General features: G+C 52.5%; 2 protein-coding genes across 2 annotated transcripts in view; one reads left to right on the forward strand and one right to left on the reverse strand.

Moving 5' to 3' along the window:
- The first annotated feature begins 318 nt into the window (after positions 1 to 318).
- Positions 319 to 9,110, forward strand: SMTNL1 (smoothelin-like 1). The gene is made up of 8 exons (XM_006900410.1): positions 319 to 819; positions 895 to 1,107; positions 1,305 to 1,437; positions 1,542 to 1,593; positions 3,759 to 3,917; positions 4,093 to 4,207; positions 4,287 to 4,438; positions 8,966 to 9,110. The coding sequence occupies exons 1-8, from the start codon at positions 319 to 321 to the stop codon at positions 9,108 to 9,110; spliced, it is 1,470 nt and encodes a 489-aa protein (XP_006900472.1).
- Positions 9,111 to 12,181: 3,071 nt separating this feature from the next.
- UBE2L6 (ubiquitin-conjugating enzyme E2L 6) overlaps positions 12,182 to 12,738 on the reverse strand; it is a 16,519-nt gene continuing 15,962 nt past the window's right edge. The window contains exon 4 of the mRNA XM_006900411.1: positions 12,182 to 12,333. Coding sequence (XP_006900473.1) covers positions 12,182 to 12,333 — 152 coding nt within the window. The remainder of the gene's footprint in view (positions 12,334 to 12,738) is intronic.

Here is a 12,738-nt window from a genome sequence, read left to right on the forward strand (position 1 = left end):
CCCTTTTGGGAGTGCCCAGCAGTTGGAGCCGGGCACTATCTAGCTCCTCTGGTCTCAGAGTTATGGAAATCCAATGTTCTTTCAAGACAACGCTGGGACATTCACAGGGCCTTTAGGAGAATACTGCCCAACCTCAAGGAATGTACTCCATCTCTCCTGCCCTTTGGGAAGCAGCTGTCTTCTCTTTGGTTGTATTCCAGGAAGAGTGGATGTTTGAGGGTTGCAGGAGCCAAGACTGAGCCCCTGACCTGCTGATACCCAGACCCACACTCACTGAGGTCAGGCATGACTAGGTTTATGCTGCTTCTCTTTCCAGAAATGGATCACAAGGAAGGCAAGCCCTCGGCAGATGAGACCAACGTGTCCCCCACCACAGAGGACTCTGGGACCCCAGGAAATGGGGCTTCTGAAGAGGAGGCAGCCAAGGACACAGCTGGGGAGACTGTCAAGGATGGATCTCCAGATGGTGCAGGGAAGTCGGAAAGTACACCAGCTGAGGGGAGCGTCACAGCTGGATTCCAGGGAGAAGCAAATGGGCTAGATGAGGTCAAGGTGAAGTCCAAAGTAGAAGATACAGCGGAACTTGAAAAGGAAGGTGGTGGGAGTGAAGAGTCAACGGGGGTGTCTCAGGAGAAGACCGATGAGAAAGGAGAAGCCGAATCGGAACTCAAGAAGCCTGAGGGTAAAGAGGAGGCCATGCTAGCCCCTGAGAAACAGAAGTCTGAGGAGAAGGAGGCCAAGCCTGGATCTGAAACACAGAAGTCTGAGGAGAAGGTGGACAAGCCTGGATCGAGGGAGGAAGCTGACGTGGAGGACCAGGCAAAAGCTCAAGGCAAGCCGGTCTCCGGTGAGCAGGAGGCCAAGGCTGGACCTGAGGAGGCTGGTGGGAAGGAGGCAGCCAGGCTGGCCCCTCAGGAGGCGAGTGACCAGCTGGAGCAGCCCGAGCCCAAGCCCGAGGAGGAGGCTGGTGTGAAAGAAGACAAGACTGAACCTCAGCAGACAGCTGTTGTGAATGACGAGGCTAAAATTGGACCGCAGGAGGCTGATGGGAAAGAAGAGACTAAAAAGGATTCCAAGGAGGAGGTGAGTGAGGAAGGGGAGGAGGAGGTGAGGCAGGTGAGGGGAGGGATGGGCGAGGCAGCCTGTCTCCTGGCCTGAGGGGCAAACCCGCTCTGCCTTCCTCCTCCAGCAACTTCGGTCCTCCCATCCTGGAGTTCAGGTGGCTGGGCCAGCAAAGTGGGGCAGGGATGATGCTCTGTGGCTTCAAGCCACTTTCAGATTCATGGGGACCATGTTCATTGCAGGAACCTGGTGGTAACAGTGAAAGGCAGGCCCAGGATGTGGAGCGAGAGCCAGAGGAGGGGGCTCAGGTGGTCCCCAGCTCCCCCGAGGAGTGGCCTGAGAGCCCCACAGAGGAGGGTCAGGGCCTCAGCCCTGGTGAGTGAGAGCCTGGGGGCCCGCGGGAGGTGCAGGGCAGGAGGCCGCAACCAGGGCCTGCCACGAGTACCCCAACCTACCTCCTTCCCATGCCTGTCTTCCAGATGAGATGAGCCGAGACACAGAAGCTTCTGGAGAGACCAGTCCTTCTGCCAGGTAATGTCAATGCCAAGGGCTCCGGTTCACAATCATCTCTTTCCCCCTGCTCCCTTCAAAGTTGGCCACCACCTTTCACCTCTTCCCCAGCTCCAGGATTCCTGTCCTCAGCCCCTAGCCCAGGGTAGAGCCCGGGAAACCAAGGGAACCAGTGGCAGGAGGAAATGTGAGGACACCAGGGCCCCTTCCCAGGCCACTGCTGACATCACTCAGCCCGTTTCTGTGGTGTCTGCATCAACCACAAGACCGTGGTCCCAAAGCCAGAATTTGAACAACTTTGCTGCCTACCTGCTGTGTGACCTTGGCCATGTCACTTTGCCTCTTCTCATCTATGAAATGGGCATCATGATTGCACCTACCTTATCAGGTTATCCTGAAGCTTAAGTAACACAACATGTGCAAAGCACTTAGCACAGTACCTGGTACGTTGTTGTTGTTGTTGTTGTTGTTAGGTGCCATTGAATTGAGCACGACTCATAGTGACCATATATGAACAAGGACAGATCTGAACCCTGCCCTATCCTGTGCCATCCTCACACTCTCTGACACCTTCAAGCCCATTGTTGTAGTCACTGCGTCAATCCATCTGATTGAGGGTCTTCCTGTCCTTCGCCACCCTCCCAAGTATGCTGTCCTTCTCCAAGTAAGAACCTTCCCTAGCAACATGCCCAAGATACGTGAGATGAAGCTGTGCATGGTGGGGGCTGGATAACATGACAGCTTTATTCCTGCCATTGCAAGACCAGAAAAGTCTTCCTTAAAAAAAATAAATTATTCTTTTATGTGTGTGTACCACCAAATCAGATCTGACTGGTACAGGAAGAGATTGCCCTTCCTTCTCCAGCACAGCATCTGGTGAATTTGAACCACGTACCTCTGGGATTGCAGTGCAGCTTCTTGCCACTAGGCCACCAGAGCTCCCTAGAAAAGTCTTCCTTTACACTAGGGAGAAATCAGCCCCCTTATCACTCACAGGCACGCTTTGGAGATACTGCAGGTCCAGTTTCAGGCTGCTGCAGTAAACTGAGTCACATAATTTTTATTTGTTTCCCAATTCATAGAAAAGCAGTGTTTCCACTATACTGAGGTCTACAGAGTATGCAGCAATATTACGCAAAAGTGTGAAATAGTGTAAGAATTCCCAAAACGTGGCACAGATATGTGGAGTGAGCACATACTGTTGGGAAAAATGGCGCCCTTGTTGTTGTTGTTGTTAGGTGCCATCAAGTCAACTGACTGGTAGCGATCCTATGAATAGCAGAGCTGAGCTCTGCCCCAGCCTGTGCCATCCCCACCACCTCTGCTATGCCCAAGCCCCCTGTGACAGTCACCAAGCCAGTCAGTGTCACTGAGGGTTGTGTCCTGTTTCTCTGACCTTCTCCCTTACAACATGATCTCATTTTTCAAGAACTCGCCCCTCCTGATAACTTGTCCTATGAAGCTTGCCCCAAAACTCCAATTTGTTAAAAACAAACAACCAAGCAGAACTGGCAACACACAATAGAACAAACTGCACTAAAACAAGGTGCCTGTCCTTAGGGACCGCTGAACTGAGAACAGACCAGCTGTGAGGAGTTGATTCCAATGCATGACAACCCTGTTCTAAAGCGGAACTGGGCTGCGAAGGTTCACGGCTGTGAGTCTGTAGAGCAGAGCACAAAGTTCTCCCAGGGCGCCTCAGACCTGCCTCATCGTTCAGCTCATAGCTCAAGCCGGGGTGATGTGTGCACCCAGGGCTCCCTAGAAAAAGAGAGGCGACTCTTCCCATGCAGCCATCACACGGCAGGCAACCACAAAGTGCCCTACATCCACCAGTCCGTGCGGCCCTGGCTGCCACCTTGTCTGATAGGTTTTCTTGTCCCCATTTTACAGAGGAGGAAGCTGAGGCTCAGAGAAGTGACGTGACAGTCCCAAGATCACACAGCAAATAAGAGGCAGAGGCAGAATTCCAGCTCAGGTCAGCCCTCAGGCCTGCCCTAGTTCTGCTCCATGCTCCTGGAAGTCAGGACAGGCCACAGCGTTTCCCCCAAGCCTCTCCCTGGGGGCAATGCATCACACACGCCCCTTTAGACTGCAGCCCACCTCCCCACCCCCAGTTCCCTAGTCCCCCCTGGCAGAAGGCTGCTCCCAGCCCCTCCAGCCCTTTTCTGGACTTTGCTTCACAGTGAGTCTTCTCCCAGCGATGTTCCCCAGAGTCCCACAGAGCCCTCTCCCCCAGAGGAGAAGAAGAAGGAGAAGGCCCCTGAGCGCAGGGTGACAGCCCCGACCCGGCCCCGAGGGGTCCGTGCACAGAACCGCAAAGCCATCGTGGACAAGTTTGGCGGGTAGGACGCTGGCCAACCTGGCCAGGGGCACCCTGGGAGCCAGTTGCGGGGTGGGGGGGGCGGTCTCGGGGCACTGGAAGAGGCCAGGCTAAGGTGGGGCCTGCCTGCCTCTGGGGCTGGGGTCCTTGGTGAATCGGCCCTTTCTGCTTGGCTGTCTACACTCTCATTCTCACAGGGCAGCCTCGGGTCCCACAGCCCTGTTCCGGAACACAAAGGCAGCAGGAGTAGCCATCGGCGGGGTCAAGCAAATGCTCTTGGAGTGGTGCCGGGCCATGACCAAGAAATACGAGGTGGGCAGGGGACCCCTCACGGGGCAGCCAGAGGTGAGAGGGCGGCCGGAGGCTGACTGCGCCCCCTGCTCGCCCACAGCACGTGGACATCCAGAACTTCTCCTCCAGTTGGAGCAGCGGCATGGCCTTCTGCGCCCTCATCCACAAGTTCTTCCCCGACGCCTTCGACTATGCCGCGCTGGACCCCACGCAGCGCCGGCACAACTTCACCTTGGCGTTCTCCACGGCAGAGTGAGCCGCGGGCAGGGAGGGCAGGCAGGGCAGGGAGCCCAGGGTCACCCCGATTTAGGCTGGCTTCACGGGGTTCCAGAGTGGAGCGGCCAGACTGCTTTGGCCAAGAAAACCTGTGAGCGCCAGGCACTGTTTCAGGCCCTGAGGGCACAACAGTGGACAGAACAGACCAAGTCCCTTCTTTCCCAGGGAGACCCAGATCACGCTGAGTCAGAGTGGCTCTGATGAGGGTAAGCCCGTGGGTGTCAGAGCAGAACTGCAGTCTGTGGTGATCAGGGGCTGGTTTTTCAAAAGTAGATTACCAGGCCTTTCCTCTGAGGTGTCTCTAGGTAGCCTTGAACCTCCAACCTTCTGTTTAGTAACAAAATGCTCGACTGTTTACACTAGCCAGGGCCTCCTCACACCTAATAGCTATGATAGATAATAAATGCCACATGGTGAAAGTGCTAGAAAAAGCCCCTTGGCACTGGAAGCTATAGAGAGAGGCAGCTTGATGTTTTGGGTCGAGTGGATACAGAGATTTGGGGTGAGTTTCTGACTCTGCTGATTGTTAGCAGTGGGGGCAGCCTCCTTGCCTCTCTGAGTCTCTGTATACTGATCTCTAAAATGAGAACGATTGTTCTTCTTTTGGGGGTTATTGTGAGAATGAAAACAGGTAAAATCACTATGACATCACTGTTACAGCGGAAAGGAGCGCTGGTGGCAGAGTCTGTGGGGAGCTGCTCTGCTAACTCCTAGGCTGCGCCTCTCTGCAGGTTCGAATCCACCAGCGGCTCTGAGGGAGAAAGATGGGCAATCTCTTCTCTGCAAGTTACGGTCTTGGGACCCTGCTGCAGGGTCAGCAATGCATCAATGCCAAGTCATTGGTCGTGGGTTTTGAGGGTTTTCTAACTCACAGAAAGCACTTTCCAAAACCCTTTGCTACTGTTGTTACAGAGTTAGGGGAAATAACAAACAGTAACCTGTTTGGAGGGACTGTTCCTTGGAGAGGGACATCATGCTTGGGAATGTGGAGGGACAGAGCAGGAGGGGAAGGCCCTCTACGAGATGGGTTGATTTAGTGACTGGGGTGATCGGGATGGGTGTATCGGAGGCAGTGCAATTAGCACAGAACAGATCAGAGTTTAAGGCTGTTGTACATAGGGTCGCTATGAGTTGCAAGGACTCAGTGGCGCATAACAACAACCTGTCTGGCGTAAAGATTAACTATGAGAATTCCAGAGGAGTCTCCCCAGCCCTAGCTGTCCCCCCACCCTGCCCCTGTTCCAGAATACTCCTTGGGTTCCATGGCACCCTGGGATGAGAGGAGGGGACAGGAAGTTCTGAAGGCCTCACGTGAGGGGTTCCACCCTCATCCCAGCCTTAGCGGGAAGGCAGAGTCTGACTATCCCATTTAAAGGGCAGCACCCCTGGCCATACCTAGGAGATGGCCACTGAACCGGTTTCGGGGAGCCGGTTTTATTCTTCGAAACCCTCCAGCTTCCACCTTCCCTTGTCCCGCCCCCCATCCCCAGACTCGGCTGGCTTAGGTTTCCGGCCAGCTGTCTCTGCCCAGCAGAGGAATTCCATCGGGGCCTCGGTTCTCCCCGCTGGCAGCACCCCCAGCTGGCTTCACTGGGCCAGAACTGCTGAGATTTGTCTGACAGCATGGGTGCCACAGAGGTCAGGCAGCCCCAGGGTGGAGTCCTGGCTGTGTCACTTGCTGTGACCTTGGGCAAATCACCAAGCACAGAGCCTCCAATTTCCCCTCTGCTGGGTGAAGTTGGAAGTTAGAGTCAATAAGACTCACCAGGAGGCACCTGGCCCAGCACCTGGCACGTCGAGTGAGGACCTGACACGCTTAGCTCTGATTATTGACCTCAGGAAAGCGTGAGGCCCCAGGCGCAGCTGGAGGAATGTCCTTTAATACTAGTGCCAAAGTCCATGTAGTTGCTCTAACATCCCTGGTACTCCTCCTACCCCAGGGCCTTGGCACATGCTGTCCGGGCTGCCTGGAATGCTCTCCTCCTTGATCTGCACACGACTCGCTCTATTTGTCTGGGGTTTGTTTTTTGTTGTGTGTGTTTTTTTTTTAATTTTATGCTGGTTTACTTAGAAAGGTCATATACATTGGGTTTCACACCAGAACGACTCACTCTCTTAAGAAGCCTCCCCTAAGCACCCCCCTAGAAAATAGCAGACCCTCTGAACCATAAAACATACCCTGGAAAGTCCTATACCAGAGGGTTTCACAGGAAAGGTCCCTGGGTGGCACGGATGGTTAAGAGTTTGACTAATGGCCAGAAGGCAGTGATTTGAACCCAGAAGCACCTTGTCAGAAAGGCCTGGCAGTTTCTTCCAAAAGGTCACAGCCTTGAGAGCCCTGGAGAGCAGGTCTTATCTGCACATATGGGGTCACAATGGGTCGGAATCCTGCTAACAGCAACTAGCAACAGCACAACATCTTCACTAACAGATGACCTCCCTGGAGAATGCTACCTAGCATTGCAGCAGTGACCCCACATCTTTTTAAATTTCCAAAAAAAAAAACAGAAGAGAGGGGACACTTCCTAAGTCAGCAGTACGCGGCTGCCAAAGCCAGAGGAAATCACCCCCAGCACAAGACACAAACCGATCTCCCTTCTGAATACGGACACAAACTGCCCAACAAAATGCTATCAAACAAACAAAAAGGCTTTTAAAATGACTATCAAACCAAACCCCAAAGACTATGGAAAGGAACATGAATCATGCATGACCAAGGAGGATTTACCCGAGGAATGCAAAGGTGGGTCACCAGGTGGCATTGTCCACAGCAAGCTGCTCGCCAACTCGGAGGCTGCTCATCTCCGGCACTGCCAATCCGCCAGGCTCCTCCTGCTGCACTTGGCCTCCTTGGACACCCTCCCAATGGGGGGTGACTTTGAATTTGGACCCACTTGACCTCAGGGGAAGTTAGTGAGCGGAACAAAGGGAAAGAAAAGTGCCCGTCACCACTGCCAGAGGGCAGGGCTCCTAACGGTGTTGAGGGTCACTGAGTAGACCCATCCCTGGGGGCTCTGGTGGCCTAAGTGGTGAGAAGCTGCGCTCCAATCCCAAAGGCAGGCAGTTTGAATCCACCAGCTTCTCTGCGGGAGAAGGGGGGGGCAGTCTCCTCCCATGCTATTTACAGCCTCTGAAAGTCACCTGAGTGACAGCTATGGGTCAGTTCCAACTTGGTGGCACACAACAACAATAACTGCTGGTTAAGGGTTGGCAGGCTGTAACCTTGAGAGGACTAGATCACCAGGTCTGTCTTGCGTGGAGCAGCCGGTTGAACTGCTTACTATCTTTTTATCTTTTTAATTTGGTCATTTTAAAAAATTTTATTAATTTTAATGAAAGTTTACAGAGACTTAGGGTTTCCAGTCATTCATTGTTGCACTTTTCTCCCTGTCCACCCCCTTCCCCCCCAATTCACTCTTCTCCTTGAAAAGAAAAAGAAAACCTCTTTCATACTTACTATCTGTTGAGAAGTGTTCTGATAGCGCTAGGCCATTGCACGACCACGTCTCCATTGGTACATCATTGTTGCTGTGTGCTGTCAAGTTGGAACCAGCTCAGAGCAGGCCCTCCAGCGGGTTTTCAGAGGCTGTAAGTCACAGGGGAGGAGGCTGCCTATCTTTCTCTCACAGAGCAGCTGGTGGATTCCAACCAAATAAATGCCTTTCGGTTGGCTGTGAAACTCTGACACTCGGCCAACAGAGCTCCTTAGTACATTTTAGACCCTCAGTAAACACAGCTAGACTGAACGAATGAAGCCTGGGAAATGCTGGTGCAGCAAGCAGGCACTCTGCCTGGAATCGGATGTGTGTCCTTTACATTTGTCCTGAGAAACGTGGTCTGGGGAGCTTCCTGGTTCCCAAGAACACATACCTCAGCCTGTGGGGCAACAGACAGGGGTGGGCCAGTGCAGCTTTAGATCCGAAAGCCCTTGTCTTCGGCTGAATGCCCAACGCTATGAAACACGGAGTTCAGAGTCAGGCCAGACTGGTTACACATATTGACTTTGTTGAAACCTCAAATATCCCGTCTATACAATGAGATGGTTGGCCAGGAGGATCCCCAGCTCCAACATCCATCATTCTTAAATGTTATTATTTTTTGGTACTGTCAAATTGGATCTAACATGTACAGGAGGAGATTGCCCCTCCTTCTCCAGCAGAGCATCTGGTGGATTTGAACCGCATACCTCTGGGACTGCAATGCAGCTTCTTGCCACTAGGCCACCAGAGCTCCAATATCCATCATTCTTTTTTTTAATTCATTTTATTTCATTATTTTTTGTGTGTACCGTCAAATCAGATCTGACTGGTACAGGAGGAGATTGTTCCTCCTTCTCCAGCAGAGCGTCTGGTGGATTTGAACCGTGCATCTCTGAGATTGCAGTTGCAGCTTCTTGCCACTAGGCCACCAGAACTCGCCAATATCCATCATTCTGGGCCACCTTACATCCCTTCCTGTGGCTCTCAGCTTCTTCACCTTTGACCTCTTCTGCCTGTCCCACAGGAAACTAGCCGACTGCGCCCAGCTGCTGGAGGTGGATGACATGGTGCGCCTGGCTGTACCGGACTCTAAATGCGTGTACACCTACATCCAGGAGCTGTATCGCAGCCTCGTGGAGAAGGGACTGGTAAAGACCAAGAAGAAGTGAGGTGCTGGCTGAGCCTGTGGGCAGGGTGCCCAGCCAGCTGGCTTACGGCCCCGCTGTTCCAGAGGGCACAGAGCCAAGCTCCAGAAAGGCCAGATGGCCCAGTGTGACCCACAATAAAAGTAGTTTTGTAAAGCCTCGTCTGGTCCCTCTTGCTCCCTCCATCTCCACCAGGGAAGCTGTCTCGTCTGGGATGATACACAAACACACACATAAATACACGAGTGCACACACACACCCTGACCACAATTGTTGCTTTCCTGGGCCTCATCCAATGTGCTCCTTTCAACAAGTGTCTAGGGTATTCAGAGGAGGAATGTAGGGTGGGGGGGTCACTAGGAGTCAGAAAGACCTGAATCCCACCACTGACCCGCTGTGTGGCCTTGGACCAGTGGGTGGACCTCAGTGAGCCCCAGGTGACAGACAGCTCTGAATTGGAGTCAGAGTTCAAACTTCAGGGAGGATTAACTGAGAAAACATAACAATGTGCCAAAATGTCCACTAAGTGTTGACAAAGACTGAAAAACCAACAACAATCCCAGACCTTCCAGTTCACGCCATTGGCGGTGCGTTTTCCAAGTCCCTGCATCTCTTCCCACTTTCCACACTGCTCAGTCAGGAGAGTCTAGGGCAGGGCTGACATGGAAGAGGCAGTCAAAATCTCACACTAACTGAGCCAGCAGGGCCTAGAGCAGTTCCCTTGATTTGAAGAGCCCCCACATTCTGTCTCTTGAAAGCCAGTGACCTCAGGAACAAATGCAACCAGAAGGTTTCCCTTCAGTTTAAAGTAATTGCTTCAAATATGGAAGAACTTCTAGTTTGTTTGGGTTTTCCCATTGTTCATTGGAGATGAGGGAGTTTGGGTGGCCCATCGGGTAACACCCTTGGCATCAGCAGTCAGGAAATCACAAGACACATTGCACTGGGGAAGTCTGCTGTCAGGGACCTCTCCAAAGTGCTAAAGAGCAATGATGTCAGCCCAGAGACTAAGATATACCTGATTGAGGCCAGGGTCTTTGCAATTACTTGCTAGACATCAAAGAACTGGACAACAACTAAGGATGACAGAAAAATTGATGCCTTTGGGTTGTGGTGCTGGAGAGGAGTACTGAATATTCCATGGACTGCCAGGAGAACAAATAGGTCTGTCTTGGAGCAGGTGAAGCCAAGTTTCTCCTTGGAGGCTAGGATTTTGAAGCTCCATCTCACATACTTTTGGCACATGGCCAGGAGGAGCCCGTCCTTGGCAAAGGACATCATATTAGTAAGGGTGGAGGGACAGTGCAGGAGATTAAGACCCCAGATGAGATGGACTGACAGTTTAACTGGAACAGTGGGATTAGGTATGTTGCAGTCAGTGAGACTGGCTCAGGATAGGGCAGGGTTCAGAGCTATTGTACATAGGGTCACTGTGAGTCGCAGGTGACTTGACGGCACATAACAACAAAGAGTAAGGACTGTGAATGATTTGATCTTACTTAGATCCACAATCAATACACCTGGTACCAGCAGTCAGGAGATCATGAACGTATTGCACTAGAACAGTGTGTAGTCAGGGACTTCTCCAGATTATTGAGAAGCAATGACTTCACTTTGAGGACTAAGGTGTGCCTGAGTCAAGCCACGGTCTTTTCAGTCTCTTGCTAGGCATCTGAGAGCTGGACAGTGACTAAGGATGACAGAAGAGCTGATGCCTCTGACTTGTGGTGTTGGAGAAGAGTGCTGAATATCCCACAGACTGCCAAAAAAACAAACAGATGTGTCTTAGAGAGTCTACTTGGAGACAAAGCGAATGAAGCTTCATCTCGCACACTTTGGACATGTTGCTAGGAGAGGTTATGCCTTGGAGAGGAGCATTATGCTTGGGAAGGTGGCAGGATGGGGAAGGAGAGGAAGAGCCTCAACCAGATGTGTTGACACACTGACTGCAGCAATGGGCTCGAGTGTGTCGGAGATTGTGAGGATGGCACAGGAGAGGACACTGTTCATATCTGTTGTTCATTGGGTCGCTGTGGATCGTATTCAACCAGACGACACCTAACAACAAAACCAACGACATTCTTTATGGAAGCAAATTTCCAAGTCTTTCTAGTCCCCTCAGAGTCATGAGTGAGTTTAGTCTGTGACCTTTTGTTTCACTATTGAATGCTTACCCACTGCATCATCAGGGCGCCTTGCTCAGCAACGTGGATCTCGATAGTCCCTGAAGCACCTGTGCCTCAATCGCTTATCTGTAACACGGAAGTGTTACCCTGTGGACCCTCTGCAGACTCCTCTGGCCAAGGACGACCCATTCTCCTGCAGCTAGTGGAGGGTACACAGGCAGGCACGCTGTCAGCCCATGGGAAGCAGGGCCACACCCCCGGAGATGGCCTTCCATGCACCACTCCATCCCCTCAATGAAGACTCAACCAGATCACAGCATGCATCAGGACTTTAATGGCTGTCCAGTCCCCGGAGTGTCCATGGCTCCTCTGGGCTGGGTGCTGCTGAGGCCTGAGGCCTGGCTGGAGGCACTGGAAGCCTAGTGGGATAGCAACTGGGTTCTAAAAGAAGGCAGCGAGGTTTCCAGCATGGAGGTGAGGTTCTTCAGTTTGTGACTTGAGTCTGTGTGTCAGTCACGACTTCATTGAACTGAAATCATTCCCTCAACAAATCACTCCACTGGATGCAGGCTTCCTCCCCTGGGCCCTGCCTGCCCCCCCACCCCCAATGATGCCTGGGTCCCAGCCGGATGCTACGTGACTATTGGGCTTATTTCTGCAGCTCGCTTACACCTATCCCCCCAAAACGAAGGGGGCATATGACAGCAACCCCACCAGGCTGCTGTGGGAAGACTGGCCGAGAGCTTTGCAAAGCTCAGCACCCCTGGCTCTTGGGGGTGGGAGGGAGGAAATGGGGAGGGATGCACCTGTGACCAGGTGAACCTAGGAAGGGGTTCCCCACTCCCAAACAAACCAAACATTAGCAACATAGGAAGGAAAGGATGGGTATGGAATGGACCATACAGGGAAAGGGCCTTGACTTCCAGTCCGTGACGTGTGTCCATCCACGTGACGACGGGGCCGTCAGCTCTAGGTGGGCCGCTGAACTCCAAAGCGGAGCGTGGCTGCTTTGGCTTCCTCGTAGAACTTTTTGGGGTTCTGTGCTAACAGCTCAGCCAGTTCAATCCGCAGGGGCTGGCTCTCCTCTGGTGTATTCACCAGCATGTTGAGGTCATCCAAGACTGAGGAGAGAAAGCCGGTCAGGACATTAGGGCAGCAGGACACAGCCCAAGGATACAGACGATGGCCGCCCACTCCCAGGTCCAGAAATGCCACACTTGCTTCTTGGGGGACCTCAGAGAAAAGCATTGTAGGGACAGCTCTTGTCTGCAGCTGTGAAATCTGACTCTCAGACACCCACATGTCCAGAGCAGAAGTGTGTTCTAAGGGTTTTCAGGGCTAGATCACCAGGCCTTATACCAACATGCCCTGGGTGGGTTCAAACTCCCAAACTCTAGGCTAGAAATTGAGCACTTGGACCATTTGTGAGACCCAGGGCTCTAAGATGACTTAAAGAAAAAAAACACAACAAAACAACAAAAACACAACCTCAAAATCATTGCCTTCAAGTCCGAACCAACTTATAT

This window comes from Elephantulus edwardii, unplaced genomic scaffold (genome assembly GCF_000299155.1).
Source record: "Elephantulus edwardii isolate Elephantulus edwardi_28Jun2011 unplaced genomic scaffold, EleEdw1.0 scaffold00284, whole genome shotgun sequence".
NCBI classification, from domain to species: Eukaryota; Metazoa; Chordata; class Mammalia; order Macroscelidea; family Macroscelididae; genus Elephantulus; species Elephantulus edwardii.

What these genes read in the sequence shown, in the direction of transcription:
- SMTNL1 (XM_006900410.1), top strand. Translation starts at nt 319, where the DNA reads ATGGATCACAAGGAAGGCAAGCCCTCGGCAGATGAGACCAACGTGTCC. An exon ending in AAGCTGACGTGGAGGACCAG is followed by an intron (nt 820 to 894) that starts GCAAAAGCTCAA and finishes GGTGGGAAGGAG; the next exon opens with GCAGCCAGGCTGGCCCCTCA. An exon ending in CCATGACCAAGAAATACGAG is followed by an intron (nt 4,208 to 4,286) that starts GTGGGCAGGGGA and finishes GCTCGCCCACAG; the next exon opens with CACGTGGACATCCAGAACTT.